The sequence below is a fragment of the Lytechinus pictus genome, chromosome 5 (assembly GCF_037042905.1).
Source record: "Lytechinus pictus isolate F3 Inbred chromosome 5, Lp3.0, whole genome shotgun sequence".
NCBI lineage: Eukaryota > Metazoa > Echinodermata > Echinoidea > Temnopleuroida > Toxopneustidae > Lytechinus > Lytechinus pictus.
Genome location: NC_087249.1, coordinates 39347521 through 39374314, shown reverse-complemented (window position 1 = coordinate 39374314; position 26794 = coordinate 39347521). Strand labels below are relative to the sequence as shown.

General features: G+C 36.9%; 1 protein-coding gene across 1 annotated transcript in view; it reads left to right on the top strand.

The window, feature by feature from the left end:
• Positions 1 to 26034, top strand: part of LOC129261435 (protein inturned-like) — a 35250-nt gene extending 9216 nt beyond the window's left edge. Inside the window, exons 3-18 of the mRNA XM_064100357.1 lie at positions 2441 to 2526; positions 8442 to 8678; positions 9396 to 9511; positions 10347 to 10514; positions 11120 to 11291; positions 11869 to 11922; positions 12296 to 12358; positions 13394 to 13612; positions 14134 to 14183; positions 14387 to 14488; positions 15244 to 15392; positions 15800 to 16077; positions 16791 to 16891; positions 17493 to 17682; positions 19588 to 19730; positions 21300 to 26034. Of these exons, the coding sequence (XP_063956427.1) occupies positions 2441 to 2526; positions 8442 to 8678; positions 9396 to 9511; positions 10347 to 10514; positions 11120 to 11291; positions 11869 to 11922; positions 12296 to 12358; positions 13394 to 13612; positions 14134 to 14183; positions 14387 to 14488; positions 15244 to 15392; positions 15800 to 16077; positions 16791 to 16891; positions 17493 to 17682; positions 19588 to 19730; positions 21300 to 21414 (2243 nt within the window). The 3' untranslated portion in view covers positions 21415 to 26034. The remainder of the gene's footprint in view (positions 1 to 2440; positions 2527 to 8441; positions 8679 to 9395; positions 9512 to 10346; positions 10515 to 11119; positions 11292 to 11868; positions 11923 to 12295; positions 12359 to 13393; positions 13613 to 14133; positions 14184 to 14386; positions 14489 to 15243; positions 15393 to 15799; positions 16078 to 16790; positions 16892 to 17492; positions 17683 to 19587; positions 19731 to 21299) is intronic.
• Positions 26035 to 26794: the final 760 nt, after the last annotated feature.

Here is a 26794-nt window from a genome sequence, read left to right as displayed (position 1 = left end):
AGACTGCAATGAAACAATATACATACAGTAGTTCCATTGATTATCATCATTTCTTGTAGCTTTTAATTTTTTTTTATTGCAATAAACTTTCAATAGCAGAGCTCTTCATAATGTAGGCCTACAGCATATGTAGCAATGATTTGAGGGTACATGTTTCAAATTATGTCATTACTCATTACTTTATTCTTCTTTCATTGTTTTTGTATTTGTTTGTTTGTTTGCTTGAATTTTATCTATTCACTGGGGGCTTTTTTCACTTTTTTTTTTTTTTTTAATCATTGTTTTATACAAGTTTATTTTGGTTTCATTTTCATCCAATGTTATATTTTATTATTTTGTTTTCATTCATTACAATTTACCAGTAACGTTTTCTACATGTACTAACACGAATAATGTACTGTACCACATCTTGACTGTACATTTTGTATACTTTGAAACCATCATCTTAAAACCAAACAACCTTCACAACAAAAGCTTAGTCTCATCCCGGCAAGCCTACATTGTATTTGTACATGAAACTGTTCAGTTCACACATGTACAGCACTGTACAGTAGTCATACATGTATGTGTCAACACCCTACATGTACATGTACATTTGCATGGCCCTACACAATTGTGAAATTGGTACAATAAGGAGTTAGACAGGCCAGGGACTCCTTTATAAATCATAAAGGCTGTTATGGTTGAGTTTGTTTTTTGGATAGGGATTCGTCAGTCTGTTTGAATTTCAGCTTTACAAAAGGAAGTATATCTTTCTGAGCCAAACCCAGTACCAAAAAAATAAACTCATCCTGTGCTGTAGGCCTATATGTATATTTGCGTATTGTATGCAACTATGCTACGTAATGGAAAATCAATGTCCCTAGAGGGTTTTTTTTTCATTTTTGTCTCGTGTGCATAGCAGAGCGAGACTATAGGCACCGCTTTTCCGACGGCGGCGGCGTCATCAACATCAAATCTTAACCGAATGTTAAGTTTTTGAAATGTCATCATAACTTAGAAAGTATACGGGCATAGTTCATGAAACTTGAACATAGGGTTGATCAACTATTACTGAACACCCTGCGTGAGTTTCAGGTCACATGACCAAGGTCAAAGCTCATTTAGGGTCAATAAACTTTGGCCATGTTGGGGGTATTTGTTGATTATCATCATAACTTTGAAAGTTTATGGATCTGGTTAATGAAACTTGGCCTAAGAGTAATCAAGTATCACTGAACATCCTTTGTGAGTTTCATGTCACATGACCAAGGTCAAAGGTCATTTAGGGTCAATGAACTTTGGCCATGTTGGGGGTATTTGTTGATTTCCATCATAACTTTGAAAGTTTATGGATCTGGTTCATGAAACTTGGACAAAAGAGGAATCAAGTATCACTGAACATCCTTTGTGAGTTTCAGGTCTCATGACCAAGGTCAAAGGTCATTTAGGGTAAATGAACTTAGATTATGTTGGGGGAATTAGATGAACTGCCATTATAACTTTGAGTGTTTTATCTAGTTAATGAAACTTGGATATATGAGCAATCAAGTATCAGCAAACATCCTGTGCAAATTTCAGGTCACATGGCTAAAGGTCAATGAATTTGGCCATGTTTGAGGTATTTGCTGAATTGCCATCATAACTTTGAAAGTTGAAGATCTAGTTCATGAAACTTAGAGATTAGAGTAATCAAGTATCATTGAACATCCTGCTTGAGATTCAGGTCACATGACCAAGGTCAAAGGTTATTTAGGGTCAATAAATTTTTTATTATCATATGAATTGTGGAGGTGTTTTTGTAAATAACTATTCAATAGTTGTTTTTCAAAATCAGTACTGCTGCTATATTGAATGGCGTAATGCAGGCGAGACTGCCTGAGGCGTTCCACTTGTTTTAAGTTTTTATTGAAATAAATCATCAAAAATCATATTTACAAAAGATTTTATTTGCAAGATTAAAACTTGTCTGCCCAGGTGAGACTTCACCCATTCTGTAGGCCTACATGTACATGCGCAAGTAGGTCTATACAGAATGAAAGTACAAGTGAGACATGGTTCTGATAATCATCCATTTGTTGTTAATCCTTGGATGGCTGTAAATTATCAGTATTCATTTTTTTAATTTTGCAAATTTAGGCCCGTATGAGAATAAAATTTTGCTACATCTTGGCACAGAGGATCGGGAGACAGTGCTTAGCTATTCATTTCCCTGTATTATGTTTTTTGTCTTGGGGGATATGTCTTTTGTCTCGATGGATATCATGATGTATTTTGGGGAGAATTTTGTGGCAATTTGGGCAGTCATGAGGGTGAAATCGTGTGTTGACCTCATGTATTTCCTATGCTGAAAGTATTGTGTCAAGTTGACAAAGTTCACTGGTCTACACGTGCAGACTCTATAGCAGCTCTCGAATAAAATCCTAATACAGTTTATGATCTGTGTCTACTTCCATTGCAGGTGATGTAATCTCTGCTATCAATGGCGTACCTGTATCCTACTCCTCAGCTGAAGCGGTACTCAACTCTATGGAACCTGTCAAACAGGTAAGTAAGGTCTACAGCCACTCTGTCTATTACCACTTGGTCTAGTCCATCACAACATGTACCTATCTTAACCCTAAAGGACTGGGGGAGACCATCATGGCCCCCCCCCCCCCCTCGACGCTTCATGCGATATTTCCGAAACACGACAAGATAGTGCCGCAAAATGTTATGATTTTTTTTTTGAAGTCTCGCGCAACTTTTGAGACCAAATTCGCGACATACGGGTATAGCATCGCCACGTCACATGACTTTTACGAGACAATGTCATGCCAAAAATGGCTAATTTTTATACTTTGTGTACAAAGTCTATGGGAGATGAAATTCACAAAAGGGTGATTATTTTTCGTTCTAATTGGTTTGCTTAATCAATTTAGGGTTAAATTTAGTTGTTAAATGGTCTGTAATAATTTCCATTGAAAAAAACAATGAGTAACAGAAGATGAAAAAACAGAGAAATACATAAGAAATTTAAAAAACAAAGAAATACATAAGGAAAAAATTGGCTTTCACAATTTTTCTTTGTGGAAACCTTTTAATTCAATTACAAAGATGACATCTGCAAAAAAAAAGAAGAAAATTTGAAGTGAAATTGGGTCTAAATATGCAAATAATGTTTTTCTTTAATAAATTTGCATATTTTATTCATAATGAATAAAAAAATAATTATTTTCAGATTTTTTTTTTACACCAGCCTGTAGTGTATGTGGTAAAGAATGCGCGTGCCAAATTTCGGCGCAATCGCACGAACGGCGGCGAAGATCAGAAGGGTGGGCCATCATGGCCCTCCCCCCCAGTCCTCAATACATCTCAAATAGCCCAGTCCTTTTAGGGTTAAAGGCCCTGTCACATCGCTCTGTGCAAGTTTTGTGGATGAGTTGCGGGCAATCACATGCAAATCAGACCTGTGTGTGATTCTGATGGTAACTGTGTGAGATACTGTCAATGCGGCAATCCCGTGGGTTGCCAAATAGTCGCCCGTAAGTCACGCGCAAGGCTTGCACGGAACAATGTGACGGAGCCTTTAATAGGATCTTTCTCATTACGAAATGGTCAAATTTACATTTCAAATAATGTACATGTAGGATACAGTAGGCATATTCAGACCATCTTCGTCACCAAGAATACTCTTTGAATTGTAAAGAGAACTTGTTCAGGTCTTAAAATACCTGATTATTATTCTGTGCATTCAGACCGACCTGAAGCAGACCCTGTCGGTGTATCTTCTTGAAATTACAACATGCACATTATGGTCTGATCTGAGGGGGTGGTCAAGGCACTTGCACTCGCTCATTAACTATCGAGATCAAACTGCATGTGTAGTGTAGGTACATGTACACAGTTCAATTTTGTAGATTACGCCATGGGTGAAGTGCAAGTCGTAAGTGATCTTAAAGGGTACCCTATAGCCCCCACCCCCCCCCCCCCCTTTCGTCTTTCCAGCATCCAAAATACCCAAGTCTTATTAGGGTTACATTAAGGTCTGTGACTTATCAAAGACCTCCTTTCAAACCAGTCCAGGGGCCCATCTTACAAAGAGTTTCTATTGATAATGATCCGATCAATCGTAACTGGACGGCCAGCAACGTCAACGTCTAGAATGCATGAATGTTCAAAATGTTTTTCTAGATATGATGTAAATTACATAAAATCATTGTTTTTTTGACAATTTTATGTGTTCACTTTTGTTTACAAAGGACATTTTGAACAATTTTACAGGCCTCTACAAAAAAAATTTCATCACTTGCCCTGTCGGGCAAGTGATGAAAATATTTGCTTGCCCGATAGAAAAAACTGCTTGCCCAAATAATTTTCTTTCATTATTTTTTTAACGACGGTACAATTATTTATGAAGGTCATATAAAATAAAAACAATTGAGAATCATGTACAGTAAAGAACACACATTAATTATAACTATATTTTCAGCAAAGTAGGCCTGAGTTATTACGTTTATTTTCAAGAAAAAAACTTTTGCTATAGTACTAGTAGATCTAAATGGGCATTTAAGGTAAAAAAAAAAAAACCTTCCCCAAAAGTTGCTGAAATTTCTTATTTTGCATCTTTAAATCCATGAATGGTCATCTGTTTGCCACATTTCCTGGGAATTGTTTTGATTTAGTTGGAAACTATTAAGAAAATGAAGAATATTCAGCTCTTTCTTGACACTGGAAAAGATCGTTTTATGATGTAAAAAAAAGAAGAAAAAAAAGCCTTCACCGTGCACCAACTGGAGTGGCTAAAATTGTACATTTTGTATCTTTAAATCCATGCCATTTATTTTCCATATTTCCTTGAAATTGTTTTTATTTAGTTGGAAACTATCAAGAAAATTAAGAATATTCACCTCTCTCTTGTCTTTTCATCATCGTATCATGATGTTACACTCGGTCAATATTTTTTATATTGTGGTCCCACATGTAGACTTTCATGGTGTTGCAACATTAACACTTGGTCAACACCATGAAAGTCTACATGTGGGACAGCAATAAGAAAAAACATTTACCGAGTGTAACATCATCAAAATCAGAGTCAAGAAAGAGTTGAATATTCTTCATTTTTTCGGTTGTTTCCAACTAGATCAAAACAATCCCAAGGTAATATGGAAAATAGAGGTCCATTTCATGTATTTAAAGATTACAAATTTGAAATTTTAGCCACTTCTGCCTTTCTTTTTTTTTTTGGAGGGGGGTTGCATCGGCAAATTGCGCAAGATAGTAGCGCATGCGCACATAGAACGTAAGATGAGATGGCACGGTTCCTCAAACGAGGTACCTGGCGACAAATTATCTGTATTTGGCGCTGATTTTACATCAGTTTCCACTGTTTTTTGACTGGTTGGACAATATATGAGAGATAGTTGTGATTATCACTGACATTTTAGTATTTTATTTTCAAAACAACCACTTGCCCGATCGGGCAATTGACTTTGTGAAATGCTTGCCCGTCCGTCATTTTCACTTGCCCCGGGCAAGCGGGTTTGTCGCGCCCTGATTTTTATGTTGAAAAAATTATGACACTGATGGATTTCCATAGAGTTACGATTGATTGGATCAATCGTAACTCTTTGTAAGACGGGGCCCTGTATGCTTAATAAAAGTACTGTATGCAGATTCCTGAAACACAGGACAACTACATGTATTAATTGAATTAGGGAGATATGCTACCTGTATGCACTCTATATGATGATTCCAGTATTTACCAATACCAAGAATGAAGGTGTGCATCCCAAAGAATGTCAATTAGCTGTTAAAGTCTGTTGATCCTCTTATTGCATTTTGTGTACTTTGTAATTACCATTAAGAACTTTGGCCAAGTGGACTGCTCATTGTTTGCATCCCTTTATTTAGTCAGATAATAAAGCTCATGTCAACTTTAATACATTAATTAATAGCTAAGTGCACACTGACCTGAAAGTAAATTGTAATATCAGTGTCAAATTATCTGCCTAAGTGGTATAATTGCAAATTGCAATTTTTTTCAAAGATTAACTCTCTTGGTATACATAGAGAAAGATACATTTGTTTTACCTGAGACCATGGTTTTTTAAGTGACTGCATTTACATGTATGTGGCTGTGTTGAGAGCAAAAGAGGGAGAGATTGGGGTGTATTACTGTCCCGGGGGGGGCCACTTACATTGACGAGTGGATACCATGCGCGACCAAAAAAACACGTAAAAAGGATGTCTTTTTCAAGATAGGGCACGTTACGTACGTAACGTGATAAGGGTGTCAAAAACACAAATATATTGAAAAAAGGGTATCTATTTCGCTCAGAAAAATATACGTGTTTAGGGTCAAATATGCGGGGATGAGAAAACTAAACCAAAATGTTTTATAAAGGATGTCCTTTTTGCCCCAACACTATGTGTTTAGAGTCCGATTTGCGCGAGGTGTGGAAGGTGGGGCCGTACTAAACCAAAACAATGGTGTCTAAAGGTAAAACCGACGACCGACGGACGCGTGACATAACAATAAAATATCTCTGTACTTGTTTAGGGGATCATTTCAGGGAATACTTGCTAAGAGTATCGTTTTGTTTCCAATCCTTGTTAAGGGGTGCCTTTTCAGAATATGGAAAATACATCGCTGTACTTGTTTAGGGGCTCAGTTCTGGGAATACTTGCCAATAGTATTTGTTTCCAATACTTGTTAAGGGTAGGGTTTTACATGCCAATACTTGTTAAGGGGTGCATTTTCAGAATATGGAAAATACGTGTTTAGGGTGCTTTTCAAGACCCCTTGGTCGCGCATGGTATCCACTCGTCAATGGAAGTGGCCCCCCCCCCCCCCCCCCCGGATTACTGTGTAGGGGAGGATCATGCTGGGGGGTGTTTATGATTCTGTGGGTGTGTGTGTGTGTTTTTTTTTGGGGGGGGTTCTTACCACAAGAGAAGAGACCTTTTAGTCTGCAAGCACAGACTCATATATACACTTTAACCAATAACAGGTCTAGAGTCAAGACTAGATGCCAAATGCTCTGTCTGTGTAGATCCATCCACAGTACATAGTGAATCTATACAGTCTCACTACTTCAGACTCTGGATTATGCCCTATGCGAATTGCGAAAACCAAGGGTCTGTGACTACTACAGACACATGAAAACATACATGTGGAAATACAGTACACTTAAATTGAAAACAATTTCTCTGAAGTGTCTTCCGAGGTTTGGAAGAGAGGATGGAGAGAGCAAGAGAGAGAAAGAGGGGAGCCATTGTAAAGCACACTTTACAACAGCTCCCCTCTTTCTCTCTCTTGCCCTCTCCATGGTGCAATAAAACCTTGTACATTGTAGATGTAGTTTCTACATAAAAGTACTCATTGCCTTTCTGCAATGTGCACGTAGGCCTTCATGTTGTGTATTTTTACGTAAATCAATCGAGAAATGAAATGGACCCATTTTTGCATTAGTTCCATTGTTGTGAGTACATTTTATATGATACATCATATTTCAAATACATGTATACTACAGCACATGACTGGACTTTTTATCATATACATGTAAAACTGCATTATTGTCTATTGACTCCTGGTGAATAATCCTTCCATCATCAGCTTAGTGCAATTCATTCGCTCTTTGCGTAATGATTGTGTTTGTGGATTCTTCTGTAAAGGTCACTGGAGTGTTATAATGAAATTTCTATTTACAGCCTCAGAGCAATGTATTTTCCCATTCAGTTGTAAAGTGGGAGAGAATGATTTCACTCTAATCTGCACGCATCAGTCATACAATGTATGGTAACGTAGGCCTCTATGACAGAGTTTTCGACTCTGTTTATAATGAAATAGTTGATATCTTCATCAGATGTGATTAAATTGAACTTTGGATGTGTCAAATGTTATTAAAGTGTAAATTGAAAAGTATTTCTGAGCAATCAAAGAAGCAATACAATGTTCTTATAATGATTAATTGTCATAATTACCCTATTGGAAATGTAATTACTGGTATAAGTGATACCAATTAAGTGTAAAGGTGTTTCAACCAATCATGCTTTGCTTTATAAGCAGGGAATAATTTTGCTTTACTAATTTGAATAGCAGTTTGGTCATAAGAGAAAAACTCTTAACTAAGTACATGTAATGTACAGTCCTACACTATATGTAAAAATATGCTATACAAAAGACTTCATGCATAGCAGTCTTTAAAAAATGTGTAGTAAATTGCGATGCGATACCAGGAAAATTATTCCCTGATAAGCTCAAGTTGGTGCACCTTTGTTTGTTCATTATGTATTATATGCAATCTTTATTGTGACATTATGGCATGCATGCATAATAATTAAATAGATAAATTTAATAAATAAACTTTTAAATGAATAAATACTCATTTAATAGATGAATAAATTTATGAATGAATGAAGAATTAAATGAATGAACGAAAGAACAAACAAACAAACACAAATGTATTCTTAATCTCCAGGTTAGGTTATCAGTGGAGAGAGCACCCTCATGGAGCAATGGACAGAGCCCCTCCCCCATGGTATGCCAGCCCCCCAATGGAACCCTGGTGAAGATGCTCAACAACATAGCTGAGACAGCAAGTAAACAGCAGGAAGAGAGCAAGGGAAATCCCCAGGAGGGGAATCCCCAGGATGATGTACCATGTGCTATTATGTACCTCACTCTGGTTAGGGATTCGGATAATGATGATGCGCAGGTAAATACCATGTTGGTGTGTATACATGTATGCTTGTGTTTACGTTGTGGGATATGTAGTGGAATATAGATTGTCACACTCTTCAATATTGTGTGGAAAATACAAGAGGAGGAAAGTGGGACTAAGGGAAAAGAGGGGGTAGGGAGGATAAGAGAGGGGAACGGGGGAGGGGAGAGGATTTAGAATGATAAAGCAAAGTGGGAGCAGGTTAAGAAATTATATTATTTTGTTTCCAGTTCTATTTTTGTTCTCAAATTTAAACAAATGCTTTAATTTGGGGGGAGGCTCTTTCATTTCAAAGGCCACTTTTTTGCAATGGACAATTATAAGATCATATTCAAATTTAGCATATATGGATTTTCTAATTATTCTTGCATATCGTTTGTGGCAGTTTTGGGGGCAACTTCAAAAAAGATAGTCACCTCTGAGCATTCTGCTTGAGGAAGTAAGGGCTGTCATATTGCCCTCATGAATATATTTCCTATGCTGTTCAATGGGAGGATTGAAGGAGAGATAGACAGAGAAGACAGGATATAAAAGAGCAACCTGATATAAGGCCACTGATTTGGGTTTTTTTAACAGAAGAGGATACTTTGTGAGAATGAAGGTAAAATCCAACTTCGATATCTTTTATTCTTTGACTTGTTCTTGCTTGTTTATTCATACTGTTTCCTTTTTTTCTTCTTATTTCTTGTTTTCACCTATTTTCTTTAATAGGAGGTGTTGTACAAGTACCCATCTTCCAAAGCATCAACCAAATTCAAGGACATTAACGGTCTGTTCATTACTCTAGGTGATATGCTCATGAACATCACCGGCAGCAAAATAACATGGTAATAATTCATCCGTAAATCTATTAAAACTAGTCTTGTTGCAGCAAACAATAATTTAAGGAGAAAGTCTTTAATATCTTAGATTTGGATGTACTTTTAAGAAAGTTTAAATGCTGTTCAGAATTCCTCATGAGAAGTCAAATTGATTAAATTCAAATGCCTATATCCAAGGTTTTAAATATAACTTCAAGAAATTATGAAATCTAATCACCAACACAGATAAGGTCATGTGGGACACTGTTGAATTCATTAAAAGTTCTTTGAGATATGTAATCTGTTACACAGAGTCAATATGGTTATTGTTTCGAGATAAAAAATAACCCTAATAGTCCAACATTTTGCACTATGTATCCGCAACATGAATAGCTCCCGCTGTATTTGCTGCGTCGCCCATCTTCACTTTTTAGTTAAGAATATGTCCTTGTTTGTGTACGTATTGTAGGTTTCTAGACTTGATGTATTGAAGAGATAATTCTATTTTTCTTTTAAAAATTACAGTACACATTTATCCAACTGCTTTAGTGACCACCTAGTCTGCATGAACAGACCCTGATTGAAACTGATCAACAAGTGTGTCTTCACGTAAGACTCAAATACAACTCCCTGTGTGAGGGGCCTTCTATACACAAGTCATTGGCAGAGACCTTAGGCTGCATATTCAGACCATTTTCCTTGAGTGAAGGGTTTGAACACCAAACTAGGGACCACCCATCTGTGAAGACCACAAAATTTGGTTCCTCTTGACTTTATGAATACTTTTTTTTTTCTTATCTCACTTGGCAGTCTTGATACAAGATTCACTGTATTTCTTCTCTTGTATGTTGTGTATTCACAGTACATCTCTTGAAGTCGGTGATGAGTTGGTCCATGTAGGCTACCATAAATGTGGTTCGGAGTTACTGGTCCTCGCCCTGCCGGCTCGGTGTGCTTCCAAACACACAGTGCAATGTATGGTCCAGCAGCTGGCAAGGCTTCTCAACTTCATGTTCCTTTCACTCAACAGGTAAGGAGGTTCTTGTTCTATCAATTATAACATTTCGATAGAAACTGTGGAATTATGATACATGCAAATCATTGGCTTCCTGTAGAACAATGCATTCATTATAAAAACAATGCTGCTTACCTACTGTTAACTTCATAACCTTAGAAAATTTCCTCATTCATCCCTTTTCGACAACACATCCCGGTCTACGTTCATGTAATTCCATCAAATTTAAAGAGCTCGGACCAAAAGAACATGGGGTGAGAGAGCATTATTTGCTGCTGCACCCCGTCTCTGAAATGGATATTTGTGCTTTAGAAATGTAGTTATGAATGATGACGATAGTAGCTGAATTTACGTAGCACCTATTGCACAGGATATACAGAATGCAAATATTATTACTCCAGCTTAAGCTTGAGCTGAGATAGTGGTTATAAGATGAAATACAGAGAAATTTAATGAATAGGTATTTGGGCTAAATGTCAATTAGACAAATTAGTTAGGAAATGAACTGGTTGCAGACGAACTAGGATTACACCATGTGGGATGAGACCAAATGGAAAAAAAGACAAAGTGGGTGTAGTCCAAATGGCAATTTACTCTGTAATGTTTGTTTTTCTGTAAAGGGCATTTTCGGAGACCAGGAACCACTCTAGACTAGACCACCTGTTAGCCCTTCTCTTCCATCAAGCTCTGGTAGATAGGATTCAGTTAGAACCGAGGAAGAATAGGAAAGAAGACATCTTCATTCAGATGCTTCCTGGAGTTAGGTGGCTTAATCTACCAGATCAAGATAAGGTATGATATGGATGGGAAAGTGGATGGATGTACGGACGGACGGATGGTCAATAGATGGATAGATTGATCGATAAATGGATAGCTAGATGGATTAATGATCAATATATTGACAGATGGATTAATCTATCAATAGTTGGATCAGTGGAGGGATAGCTCGATTAATGGATTAATAGTTTTGATCAACAGATCACCTGGATCAATACATTTGATTGATGAATTGATAGCTAGCTAGGTAAATAGAAAAGATAGATAGATAGATAGATAGATAGATAGATAGATAGATAGATAGATAGATAGATAGATAGATAGATAGATAGATAGATAGATAGATAGATAGATAGATAGATAGATAGATAGATAGATAGATGGCTTTCATTCATACATGTAGGTAAAATGGCCCAACAAATTTCTAGATCACAGGAAATAATCCATAATAATAATTATAATATTTTTTAATTTATCCATTTTAAGCTATCTTAGCACCTATTGAATTCAATGATTTGGTTAACAAAAAATGTTCAGCTGACATATTTATACTGATTGATAGCGTGTATTCAATCTTTTAACATTTTTCCAGCTCAATGTTGATTGCAGCCTTAGTGAATTAGAAGCAGCCGATTTTGCAGACTTGGTAAGCATTAATCACTTACTTCATTAATAAACATGTATACATACGTTTTACAATAAATCCTGTACTAATTTTCCAGTCCTTTTGTGCACCAAGAAAATGCATAAACAGCAGTGCATCTATATAGAGCCAGGCAGTGGAAGTTCTCAAACTAGTTTGTTAATTATAAACACTGTCAAATTAAACGCTTTACAGCTATCTCATTCATGCTTTTGAATATTTATTCTGGAAATATGTACAACGCTCCTGAACCATGCCAGTATAGTTATAATCCCGGTTTCTATTTATTCTATTTTTCATGAAAACTTAATTTCATTTACCGGTAAGTAAACATTAGGAAAATGATGATTTTTTTGTTTGTTTATCATTTATTCAGTGTGACAGACATTTTGACTACAGGAGACCATATGTGATATTGGGATCTTGCTTGTTTTATAAGGTAAGCTAACTAGCAGACAGTCAAGACTTAATTTTGATTATCAATCCTAATATTTTCATTTAAAGATTAATGCACTGGGAACCCTCAGAATCCAACATTTAAATTTTACTTCTCTTCAGTAGGTATTTAAATCACATCATTGATTTGTTTCACAAAAAAGAAAATCCTGTAGAAATTCCCAGTTGCTTTTTGCTACATCATGACTGATTGAATCCAATGACTGGGATGATAATAAATCATTAAGCGCTTAGATATGTACAATATGGAGCGTTTTGGCCCAGTGGATTAGTCTTGTGACTTTGAAACAGAGGGTTGTGGGTTTGAATCCCAGTCATGGCGTAATTCCATTCAGCAAGAAATTTACCCACATTGTGCTGCACTCAACCCTGGTGAGGTAAATGGGTACCTGGCAGGAATTTATTCCTTGAAATGGGCTGTAAAAAGGCTTTGGGGCTACAGCCAGGGTAGTAATATCCAATTGAGCACATAGGGACGCATTTGACAGTGATACATATTCATGTTGGAATTATTGTTAATATTAATGTATGTATTAAGCACGTTAAAAATAACCAAATTATTTTCCAATACATTTACTGGAGCGTCATGGCCCAGTGGATTAGTCTCCGGACTTTGAAACAGAGGGTCGTAGGTTTGAATCCCAGCCATGGCATAATTCCCTTCAGCAAGAAATTTACTCCCATTGTGCTGCACTCAACCCAGGTGAGGTAAATGGGTATCTGGCAGGAATTTATTCTGTGAACTGGGCTGTAAAAAGACTGCGGGAATACAGCCAGGGTAATAACATCCAATTCAACGCATAGGGACGCATTTGACAGCGATAGGAACTATATATTCAGGCTGGAATTATTGTTATTATTAATGTATGTCTTAAGCACGTTAAAATTAACAACATTATTACCCAATGCATTTACTGGTAATACTTGTTTTACTCTGGGTAATATATATCCAAATGGAGTCAAATTTCTCATGAAAACACGTGTACCATAATCATTGTCATTATTATATTCAATGCAGGGCTACCTCCTTGCCAATCACTTGCCAGTGGATGACCTCCTGGACATCCACCTATACGTCCAGTACTACAGCCTCAGCTCACTGTCCACTCAACGGTCAGTCGGCCAGCTGGTCATCTGGAGAGAAGTCTTCCCGACGCGCCGGGTTCAACCCATCGAAGCGCCCCACCTTGGCTACACCGAACCCCAGGGGAGATGGTTTCTATTAATCGTTGGCTTGGTGAGTTTATTTCAGTACTGAGTTTGTTCTCTAAACCCCAACATGTTGGGTTCAAAACATCAAAGTGCCCCACCCTGGTCACACGGAACCCCAGGGGTTCTTCATATTGTTGGCTTGGTGAGTAAGTTCCAATACTGATTCTGTCTTCTAAACCCGAACATGTTGGGTTCAACCCACCAAAGCACCCCACCCTGGTTACACCAAACCCCCTGGGGTGGTGGTTTCAACTAATTGTTGGCTTGGTGAGTTATTTCAATACTGAGTTTGTTATCTAAACCTCAGCATGTTGGGTTCAAAACATCAAAGTGCCCCCCCCCCCCCCCCCCCGGTTGCAGGGAACCCTGAGAAAGTTTGTTTCTTCTTATCGATAGCTTGGTACTAATGTTGATGAATTGTTAAGGTATTAAGATACCGTGATCTTTTAAACACTTCTGTTCTATTAACATGGAAATACATTGAATCATATTTAGTTTTGATGGAACAAAGTTGATTTTCTTATTTTGTTCAATTTTCCTTGACAGAAACACTCTGTACTGTGTGCTATGCTAGAAGCAGGGGGCTGTGCCTCACCGTAAGTAAACTTCTTTGTTATACCTCAGAAGGACAGATAGACAGACAGACGGCAGACAGACAGACAGATAGATAGATAGATAGATATTTGTATTACCTTCTACAGTTTCTCATAGTTTAGATTTTTGTGTATTTTTCCTCCCATTATATACCCTACATTTTGCCATTCTAGTCTGTATGCATATGTTATTTTGTTTGCTCTAGAGCTGAAGGTGTTGTATACCCCGATGAATTCTATGTGGATCAAAGCAGAGCAACTCTTCTTCATCTTGAAACCTTGGATGTGCCGTCAGCTTGTGAAGAAAGGTAAACACATCTACATTCATTCCAAAAGTGATAACATCAGGTTCTAAATAATGATGATTGTGCTTCACCTGTTGCTTAATTCCAGCCCATGCTTGGGTTGATTGCAGCGCAATGTTGATAAATTTCTTGCTAAAGAGAACACGCCTTTGAGGTAAATTGCCAATTCATCCACTGCCAACTCGTCCACTCACCACATGGTCTGGCTTCATTTAGTCTAATGCCATTCCGTCCATCAACATTTCATCTAACAACCATTTGGTCCAATAACCATTTCGTCCAATCATCATTTCGTCTAATCACCATTTCGTCTATTACCATTTCATCTAATAACCAGTTGGTCTAATGCCCATTTTCTATTCATTCATTTTGCACAATTAACACTTCAGTTTAATTAGACCGAATGGTATATGTACTCCATGGCTATTGGACCAACTGGTTATTAGACGGAATGGCATTAGACTAAATGAAAGTAGACCATGTGGCGAGTAGACGAACTGATGATAGACCAAATGGTAGTAGACGAGTTGGCAATTGGACGAATTGGAAATTGGAAATAAACCGCCTTTGATGGGATTTGAATACATGACCTTCTGTTTGAAAGATGAGTATCAGAACCACAAAACCATGGCATGCTCACAATAACACACAAAGAACCTAACTAGAATTTTTAAAAAATCTATCGTGTACTGCAAACAAATGTGTCTTATGCCTCTTATTAACTCATTGTATTTTATTGTTTATCTTGTTGATTTCAGATTAAAAGTACCACCCATCCCAGCCCTGTCATGTGCCGACTGGTTGTTCCCCAGCCCTAGGAGGGGTAGCTTTGATAGCAGTGTGCCTCCCAGGCCCCATCCAGACTCACCAATGCTTAGTAAATTACACAGCCAAACGCCTATTAAAGGTAAGCTCACAGCAAACCCCTCTGATAGGATGTTAAATAAAGATCAACACTGTCCTATGCTGACTGGTTGTTCCCCAGCCCTAGGAGCTTTGATAGCAGCGTGCCTCCTAATATTACATGGAAAAAATTGATGCACATCAGATACACATGGGCCTTGTGATAAAGGTGTAGTAAATATGTGCTTTTCATTCTATCTGAGTCCTTTTACTGGAAATGAAGCCATGAAGGAATAACTGAATACTTATGAAAATGTGATGACTCCATATGTTACATTGATATACTCATTCAGTGTTAATATAACCTTGGAAGATGAATAGGAAACAGCATTATTTCAATGTTATCAATCTAGCCAGTATTCAAATTTCCCCTGTCATTGACCAAACCCCTCCTCCCCTTTGGTTTAATAGGACCTGGAGGTAAGAAAGCAGAGAGTCCACACCTGGTCACCAAGCGATCCAGCTCCCCCACCCCACCGATCTCCTTCCTTTCGGTCAGCCCAAACCCGTCACGGAAACACGCCTCGACGTCCAGCCGAACAGAGTCCGACAACGAGAGCGATTCGACCAGCCCCCATAACTCGCGAACAAACAGCACCCAGTCTTCCCCGTCCACCAGCAGACGGAGCGAGTCCCGCAAGGAGTCCGATGCTTCCATTGGATCTGCTGGCAGCAGTGAAATATACAGGGTGAGATAAAACAAATAATGCACAAGTATCATAAGATACTTCTCTGACTTTTGACAAGGTGCCTTGGTGTATTAACATTATGTGACATAGTACAGGGGCTTGCAACGAGTGCTTTTGCATTACATTTTGAAAACCTACGATGCCTTGTTGCATAGCACTTTGATTCCCCAATTTGCCTCTATGTAGAGGGTGTATCATCCCTGAGTCTAACTCTGTAGCCTCTTATCAGATGCCACCTTAATACACATTGGCCCATATTCTCAAAGGCGGTTTTAGTTGTACCATAGACTAAGCAGATTTTTTGTTAGTATCGCGCTTCAATTAGGCACCCTTTGCCAAAAGCGTGCATTTGTAATTGGTCTGTTCTTAGTGTACGTGATGAAATAAGTGTAATTTTGTCCTTAAATCTGCATAGTCCATTTTTTGGTACCATGGTACAATTGAAACCTCTTTTGAGAATATTGGCCATTGATTTTGTCTTTAAGTGAAGACAGTACAGTGTATCACATCTGACCCAACTATCACATTGTTTAAGATGATCCCTAATATGATGTCTGTTGACTGCTATCTTGTATAGGATGATCCCGTAATACTTATTGATGTTCTATGCTCACTGTAGGCTGTATGCAGAGGGCATATATCCCTGATCCTTGCTTTATCACTTCTTATATGATGATCCGTTAATACTTATTGATATTATCTGTTGATTGCAGGCTGTGCGTAGAGGGCGCATCATCCCTGATCCTTACTCTATGGGTGTGATGCAGAAGGCTCTGGAAGAGACTGCTTCACCGGATTACTTCACAGCAACCAAGTAAGTTAGAGCTCAAAGGTCATACATGTTAACCCTCATGTAAGATGAACAAACAGATTGATTTGAAGTGTGTGTTATTGCGTATCATTCTGTTGAAATGTTGTTATTGTTAACAGAATCATAAGTGGGCGGGATAACAGCCTATTATGAATAATGTTATTTTTGTTTACAGACTAGCAAGTTGGTGCGATAATGTCTGTTATGAACAGTGTTATAAGGTGATAAAGTTCTGAAAAGGAATGTTGGGTGATCTTTCCAATAATAGTTCTTAGAAGAACTAGGGATGTCAACATTTTGAGGACGTGAACTCCGCTCTTCGTCAGGAGCGAAGACTCGAATGTTGTTATTGTTGTTATTATCGTTGTTTATAATGTTGATATTGTTTACAGACCAACAAGTGGGTATGATAATAGCCTGTTATGAATACTGTTGTTATTGTTGTTTACAGACTAACTAGTGGGCGCGATAATATGAATAATGTTATTGTTGTCTACAATGTTGCTATCGTTGTTTACAGACTAACGAGTGGCCATGATAAAAGCCTGTTATGGATAATGATATTGTTGTTTATTGTTTACCATATTGCTATTGTTGTTTACAGACTAACAAGTGGGCGTGATAATAGCCTGTTCCACTACGTTCACCTGGATCCATCAACGGGAATCCTCATCACGCCTACTAGATCAGATCTAGCCTTCCTAGGAGGGCTCAGTCATAGTCAACTGGTTGATAACTTTCAACAATGCTGTAAGGTCATCAGCCAACAACTCACATTACATGCTCGTCTTAGGGTAAGTGTTTACTTCTTTATCTCTTTTAAAATAAGATAAGTCTTATGATCTTGGTAGGTTTGCATGGTGGAGTTTATAACGTGGAGAAGGTTTACGGTTCACCATGTGTAATATGAAGAAGGGAAAGGAAATATAGGCAGAAATGGAAAGGGGAGAAAGGATGAAAAGAGGAAATTAGAGGTGAAATGGAAAGGCGAGAAAGGATGAAAAGAGAAAATTAGGGGTATTCTATGATGAAAAGAGGACAAATTAGAGGTGAAATGGAAAGGCAAGAAAGGATGAAAAGAGGAAATTAGAGGTGAAATGGAAAGGCGAGAAAGGATGAAAAGAGGAAATTAGAGGTATTCTATTTCATCCTTTTTTGCCTTTCCATTTCTGCCTGTATTTCCTTTCCCTTCTTCATATTGCACATGGTGAACAGTAAACCTTCTCCACGTTAAGATAAGCAGACCTGCCAACCAGTACGTTGTAGCCGTATTTAGTACGTTTTTGCAACCAAAATACGGCAGTGCGTTTTTTCTTTTAAAAATACGTTTTTTGTAATAAAAAATAAAATAAAAAAATCCGATGTTTTTTTTTTTATTTTTATTTTTTTTTACAAAATCGTTATTTATTGAGAAAAATCATCTCTATATGTCTCTATTTCATAAAACGTACACAAATATGGTTATTAGATCAATGTAATTTCAGGTAACTTTTTTTTTTTTTCAATCATTTTGTAAAAACCAGGGTGAGATACACAAGTTTAATACACAAGTTTCAATGGTTTTTTTTTTTTCATCTGCAAGAGCAGTGCGCATTTTAGCTTGCATGCTGCTTGAGTGCCGTGATGGGCGAGTGCGCCAAGCATTTTATTATGAAATACACTTTTGGGGGGGAAAATACAGTTTTTTGTATCACAGAATACAGTTTTTCATTCCCAGAGGTTGGCAGGTCTGGATAAGTCTTATTTATATTTGGGCAATTTCTTTGAGTATGTTTGTCTGACCCCCTATATGTGGGACAATCCTTAAATGATATTTCTCTTATTTCTGGTACATATGAAAGATTAAAATGCTCTCAAATCATAATGGTTTTAGAGGTTCATATGTCTTGACGGGGTGGATATATATATAAAGGTTAATATTTCCAACAAATTTTCCTTTTGAAATACTGAATGCTTACTTCTTGTTGAAGAAAAATCAAATTGCACTCAAATGCATTTTTTGTAAAAACCTAAACCTGAAAAGGTATGAACATCATCATGCCGCTGTCCATGGTTTCTGTCCGTCTGTCTGTTCCATTTACCTGAAATAATACCTTTTGATAATTGACAAACAATTTGACCAATTTAAAACTTGGCTCACGCATTATGATTAGATATTGAGATCACAAGGTCAAAGTTCACTGCAGTCATTTGAAAAAGCTGTACTAAACCCCACCACATAATGCACTCCTTCATGCTGAGTGTTGAATGTAGACAACAACACTACAATGTTCGGCTAGGCCAGAGAAACAAACTTCATTGAATGTAATATTTCATCACAAGACTTCACAATCAAATATAAAAATCATGGCAGAACTTGAACACTTTAAATATATTCATTTTCTGGTGGGGCTCACTAATACCACATGTGTGTCCATGAGGATGATGGGCTCAAAGGTCATCTAGGGGTCAAAAGGTCAAGTTTTTGTTTAAATTGCTCTCATTTCTTCATTTCTGCATCCATTGTGTTTACATTTGGTACAAATAACCATTGGGTAATAGGTGTGTTCATGAGCATGATAAGGTCAATAGATCATATTGCATATTTCATCGATCGCGATATCAGGCAAGACTCTTGGTTCGTGAACCACTTTGTGCTGGTACTATGTTGATTCAAACATTTGGTGAAATTATAATTTTTTTTCTGTTTTCACTGACAGCCTAAAGATCAGCTGAGTGGCAAGACTATTACAAGATGTGATGCACTGACCATTCTAAGAGAGTTTGGAATCTCATTCAGATGTCATCCTGAGAATTGGCCAGAGAAGAAACAACCACCTTCCATCAAATACTGGGTTGTTGGGTAAGAACCTTCTATCATAAGCTTTTCACACTACAGAAATTTTCCTGAACCCCCAGGAGATAGGTGGGGCTAAGGGGGGGGGGGGCCTTAGCCCCTCCAATTTCCTGAGGTTAAGCTTAGCCCACTTCGGTTTCACACTATGTTTTAACAAAGTGGGCTAGCACAGTAAATTGTACGGTACTATCTGGCCCTGCTAAAAAGCAGGGTTAGCCGGCTTAACGTGGTGCTAATAACTGCAGATTCAAACCAAACCGGGCTAAGGAAAAGTGGGGCATTAGCCAGTCACAGAAGTCGAAATTGCAAGTTATCACGCGCTGTGTGGCAAAATCATTAATATTCATGAGCTGTGGGATACAATGGTGTTTATGCATTAACCCCGGCTAAGCAAATAGCTGGGGTTAAGAGAGACTTTCTGAAACAGAAAAAAAATATTGTATTGAGTTAAGGATAGTCTGGGGATAAGGATAGCATAGGGTTAAGGAGATTCAGTGTGAAAAGCATATAAGTCAGTCAGACAGAAGTCTATAGTTTTAAATTCAATGCTGTACTCTTTGAACAGTGATGACCGAATTCAACTCACGGTCACAGCACTCAACATACCCTCTCCCTCTACATGTAGTGTATCCTCCATCTTCAACCCAACCCTCCTACTCTTCTCCACCAGCTTCTTCAATGTCTCTCTTTTTTGTAGCTGTTCCCTCCAACGGTTCAATGACATTTGCTCCGGCGACAATTGTTCCGCTCTGAATTCCACACCCTCATGGAATGACCAACTTCAACCCTGGGTTTAACACTACACCCTACCCTAAACCCAACCCTACATTTTAGACGAAATTAAGCCCAGAGCAATTGTTGCAGGAGCAAATGTCGCGTCACCCTGCAAAACACCGACCTCAAACTCAAAAGGTGAAATGTATTCTTCTCTTTGTAAATGAAGTTCAATAGGGTTCAAGGATTGAATTTAATACGGTTCAAGTATTTAGTTCAGTATGGTTCAAGGATTGAGTTCAATACGGTTCAAGGATTGAGTTCAATACGGTTCAAGGATTGAGTTCAATGCTGTTCAAGGTTTGAGTTTAATACGGTTCAAGTATTTAGTTCAGTATGGTTCAAGGATTGAGTTCAATACGGTTCAAGGATTGAGTTCAATACGGTTCAAGGATTGAGTTCAACGCGGTTCAAGGATTGAGTTTAATACGGTTCAAGTATTTAGTTCAGTATGGTTCAAGGATTGAGTTCAATATGGTTCAAGGATTGAGTTCAATACGGTTCAAGGATTGAGTTCAATGCGGTTCAAGGATTGAGTTCAATACGGTTCAAGGATTGAGTTCAATGCGGTTCAAGGATTGAGTTCAATACGGTTCAAGGATTGAGTTCAATGCGGTTCAAGGATTGAGTTCAATACGGTTCAAGGATTGAGTTCAATGCGGTTCAAGGATTGAGTTCAATACGGTTCAAGGATTGAGTTCAATACGGTTCAAGGATTGAGTTCAATACGGTTCAAGAATTGACCTGCTATGATTACTTGTAGATATAATTATTTTCTGTTTTTTTTTAAATATAATACAGGAGACTGATTAAAGGTCCAAGAGGCACCAAAGAGTGTTATGTATGCTACCATGATAGCACAACACAGAACACCTTGGAGCTGGCTTTCAAACTGGTGTTTGGTGTTGGACCATGATGTATGCTGCGATGACAGTACAATACACAACACCTTGGAGCTGGCTTTCAAATTGGTGTTTAGTGTTGGACCATGATCGAATGCCTTGGAGCTGGCTTTCAAAATGGTGTTTGGTTTTGGACCATGATGGATGCTACGATGACAGTACAATGCAGAACACCTTGGAGTTGCCTTTCAAACCATGATGGAGCACCTTTGAAGTCCTCTCTCCGATGATGGTGCCCTGATGGTGTCTGTAGGTGTTAAGTCTTCAAAATGCTTTGAGCGTCAACTGAAATACTAATTCTGCTGTGATACTATACTGTCCTGATGATACATGTACATGTATTATGCCGAAAAGGAAAGAAGGAGTACAAAACTGATTTTATATGAGCAATGTAGTTAGGTTTTGCTGCTACCATTGTAGTCCTAGATCACTTCTGGAATCTGTTTCATAAAACTTGTTATAGTAACAATTTGCAGTAAGTTAAAAGCTACTAAAAATCCTTTAATCCGATTGGCTGACAGTGAATTTGTTATGGAACTTGTGTATTTGTTATCATAACAAGTCTTTATGAAACTGGATGCCAGTGCTTCCTCCTAATGCGTGAATGATTCTATAGCCAATCTCATTTGCTTACTCTTTGATACACTATAATAATTTAATAATACACCCTAATAATTTGATAGGTTTAAAACACTATAAACTTTGACAAAGATATATAGAATCTAGAGAGACAACCGAGTATGCTGAAAATTGCCAACACAAAGATGCATATGTGGTTAGCATTTTGACGTTTGACATTTCAATTAATACATGTAGCATGGCTCAAAATTTCTATTGTATTCAGTGCTTGGTAAATGCAATGTGTTCAAAAGTTACTGTGGTGTTTTTTTTTCCACATCACAGAGTAACAGCAAAAGTTAATGTTGAAGCGCAGATTTGAGAATTACCTCCAAAACTCCAGTACATAGTTCTATTTGATATGGCAATTTAAAGAGTTCCACTTATTCCCCTGATCACAATTGCATTTTGGCTCCTGCCTGACTTTTTCTTCAAAAAGTCTTTGCAGCAGATTATCACACAAGAATAGAAGAAGTAAAACAGTCGTATTTTAGATTGCTGTTACTACTAAACATGAGTACGGGCAGTACACAATCATTTTGAGAGACAGGCATCCAAATCATGGTTAGTTGTTAGCATTTATATGAATGAAGATCATTTTTAAAGAAACAATTTAATTTTGACATAGTTTTCATTAACTGAAAGCTGTAAAATGGTAGAATCTAGAGAACAACCGATTATGCTGAAAATTGTCAACACAAAGAAGCATGTGTGGGCACATATACTTTTATTTAAGGAAAAAGATCAGTCACCAAAAAGGAATTCCAAGCCTGCTTTGCTGATTACTCATTAATTATTCATTTCTTCCAGAATCATTGTGTACACATTTTTTATTTGTGAATTCGTACCAACATGGGGTGGTTTTAGATCACTTTGAATATTTACCATTAAAATAGGGCTTGATAAGTTGGTAGATGGTATGGGGTAAGTTTATTAATTCATATGGTTTTAGAAAAAAGTAGTAAATTTTGATATTTTTATGTGATCCATGATGAATGGAAACGAAAAGAAATGTGAAGATTTTGATCGGTACAGAAACGAACATGAGGTAGTTTTTGTGCGAAAACTTCACAATGTGGTGCTTTGGGATGTGCTTAAAACAACTTAATTGTATAGTGTCAAAGAGATAAAGGTATTGAGTTATTTATATTAATATTCATAGGCCACTTGCAGTAAGAAAATACATTTTCATATAATATCATTTCAGCATTTACCCAAGAATATCTCACTACATTCACTATGTTAAAAAAGAAAGATCCAATGAAGCATATGTCTAACATAATTTATTCTTGCTCTGTCAAACAAACATTCAAAGGGCTTCAAAAGGACTGGGTATTATTGTACCCCATCTATTGAAAACTCCTTGTTATCAGAAATGAATTGTATTGTACAAGATATACTTTTACTGCTTTGAAAGCTCTACTCAACTCGAAGAAAAAAAAGGCTTCAAGGTTGAGGTTAAGGAAACAGATGATTGTCGAGACAGCCTGGTGTTTCGATTACATTCTAACTATGCCATTAATTGTTGTACGCAAGGTAATGTTGTTAATATCATCCTCAAAACAATCTAGTTCTCATACACTTTATATTTACAACAATTTATATGAAACCTCAAAGATATTTGTTATAGCAGTGGGAGATTTTTTTAATGTTATTTATTTTGATATTTGACTAGTTTTTCAGCTAGAATGAAATTGACGGCATATCAATGTTTGATCATAAATTACAAACTCAAATACTTTGGCATACTATGTTGGCTTTCAATGCATCCTACCAGGTTCCCACCTACCACTACTACCCGGGTGGAGAGTGGCAAAGTGCATAAGATCTTGCCAAAGTGAGGATGCTAGTGCTCTTAAATTTTTTATTTTTTTTAGGTAACTTTTTGAGAGTATAATAAAGCATGGTTTACATTTCACAATTTGTTGGTAATAGCATTTGATATGAGCATTCTAGCCTGTAAAATCTTAAAAGATCAAACACCTGAATAGTGATGTGAATACTGAATTCAAAATTCAGGTCTGTTGTGAGCCTCCCTGGAGGAATAACAGTGAATTCAATTCCGAATCATAGTAACATCGTAGCAGCCTTGCCACCGGCTACAATAAGCCTGTTCACGGTTGTAAACTGCGCAAGAGCAGAAAAAGGTCATTTGAGATAAACCATGAAGGTGGCTTTCAAATTCACTGACATAGGCATTTGTGATTTGATGATTATTCATGTATTCCTTTCAAAATATTCATTTTATCACATCCAAGCTGAAGAGTAATAAATAGAGCCTTCATAATCACTGGTATTTGACAGTAGCCTAAACAATAGTCAAATGTGCCAAAGGCAGACAATAAAACAGATTTCCAAACTTTATCCCTGATGTACTATTCTAGTCACCTAGTCTATACAATGCCTTTTGTTCTTAGAATTTGAATACTCTACCGGTAAAGCTTACGCAACATCTACATTTGAAAATGATAGTGCTCATCCTAATGAAAAATCACAAAGGTCATTTGAGAAAAGTTGATCATGAGCTAACCGTGAACTGGCTTATTAGAAGCCAATTTGAAATTCACACCAACCAGAATTCTGATTTTGGTATTCCTAACATTACTCTTAACTTCAAATGAGACAGTTTTACTTCTTTGAACTTTTTTTTTAATTGTGTCGCATCAGATCATGTAGTGTGTTGCAGGCTTAAGTTTGGATGCTAAAAAAAATGGTGGCACGACATTTGCTCCTGCAACATTTGCTCCGGTCTTAGAGGGCATACGGTTGTAATAGAGTTTTTTGTTGAGAATAATGTAAAGATTAGGATTAGGGTTTATTTCGTGTTGGAGGTTGAGTTTTATGTTTGGCTTAACGTGCAGACTTTCCATAGGAGCAGTTGTCGTCGGAGCAAATGTCATGGAACAAAAAAATTGGTTGTTTGATAGAACAACGTGTGTGCTGTCAACATAGTCCTATATGGGATACACACAATAAAGGAGAATGGAACTCTTCATACTAGTTGTATTGTGTATGAAAATAGTAAAAATCAAAGAATATGATCAGTGACAGTTGGAGAACAATTGGACTAATAATAAGAAAGTTATGAGCATTTGAATATTGAGATCACTAAAGCTATGAAGATCTTTCCTTTGGTCACAATACCTCAGTCACATTTGCTCTACGGCGGCCGTACGGCGAGTCGAAAACAGCCGTTATAACATTTTTGTAGCAGCTACATATAGGTGGTTTGAATAAAATGAATAGAACGGCTGTTTTCGACTCGCCGTGTGGCCGCCTTAGAGCAAATTTGACCGAGGTATAATGCATGCGAGATGCATGATGTCACACATGAACTGTCCTATTTTTTACATATTTCAGTGAAACTTTTCTCTTATCAAGTCCATTGAAAGATTTGTTATAAGAGGACATGTAATACAGTTTTTTAAAGACATCATAGTTTTTCCCTTCATTTTAATATGTGTAAAACAGAATTTAAGGGTAAATTTTCAGTGTCCAAAAGGTAAAGTTGCTAATGTGTGCCATTGGGAGGATGTTCATAGCATATTAGCATTCTCAATATTCACATGCTCATAACTTTCTTATTGCTTGTCCAATTTTTAATAATGATAACAATAGTCAGTTCTTAGAGACGCCTTAGATTATATGAATAGTCTCTATATGTGTGGAAGGTTTGTTTTAATTTTATATTGGGCTAATACAAAATCTTACAGTTTTGTTGACCTTATTCTCAGATTTTTCTGTTATCACACAAGCTAACTTGCTCCAAGGGTTTCGATCTCATTTTAAGAAGTGACTACACAGTAATTATGCTTGGGATTTATTATTACCTTGCTACTGCGGCATTTTGCACTTAATATACAGTTGAATTTGCATTGATTGATCGGTTCTATTGTTATTCAGTACATATTTATTTATATGCACATACAATTTATAACATATTTTTTATATTATATTACCCTACTATGTCATCTCATAATATGCTAGGAGGTATTGAATAAAATTGCCTCTAACTGAAAACAGCTAGCATATGACGTTTTATTTCTTTTATGTAGTTGCATTCATTACGATATACATGTATAGGACCCATTATTCGTATTTTTTCCAGGTGAGAGGAAGTAGTAAAAAGAGATAAAATGAGAGCATGAAAAAATGAGATGAATAGAAGTGCAAACTTGTAATTAGAAATTCCTATTATGCATTAATTTGATATGTTACTGGCATTGTTTTGTGCGGGGTGCAAAACTTTTCTTTTCTAAGTGAAATTAAGTGACTGGTTGCATGTTTTATGTTTTATTTTTTTATAGAGCATTTGCATATATGCTGCTCCCAAATTATGGAACATACTCCCACACTCTATACCCACAGTTGGTATGTCTAAAACACATCTTAAGACTTCAGTAATACTCTATACTATGTAGCATTTATTTTGAAATGCGCAGCAGAATATATTATTATAGTAGCTGCACAATATAAATGCTCTTTTATTATCATTATTCATTATTATCATTATTGGTAATTAATACTATTATCATAAGTGTAGTAGTACTAGTATGATTATTGTGATTATTACTATTATTATTATTGTTATTATATAAATGTTAACATTACTCCTCTTTTGCATATTTTTCATTTGCCTTTGAAATAAGTTTAATGTTATTGCTTATGATTTCTTCTTGTCAGCAGATGGAGATGATTCTAACCTTGACCTATTTCTCTCCAATATTTCTCTCGTTTCAAAACACCTTTTTTTGATGTAAAAAGGGGGAAAAACTG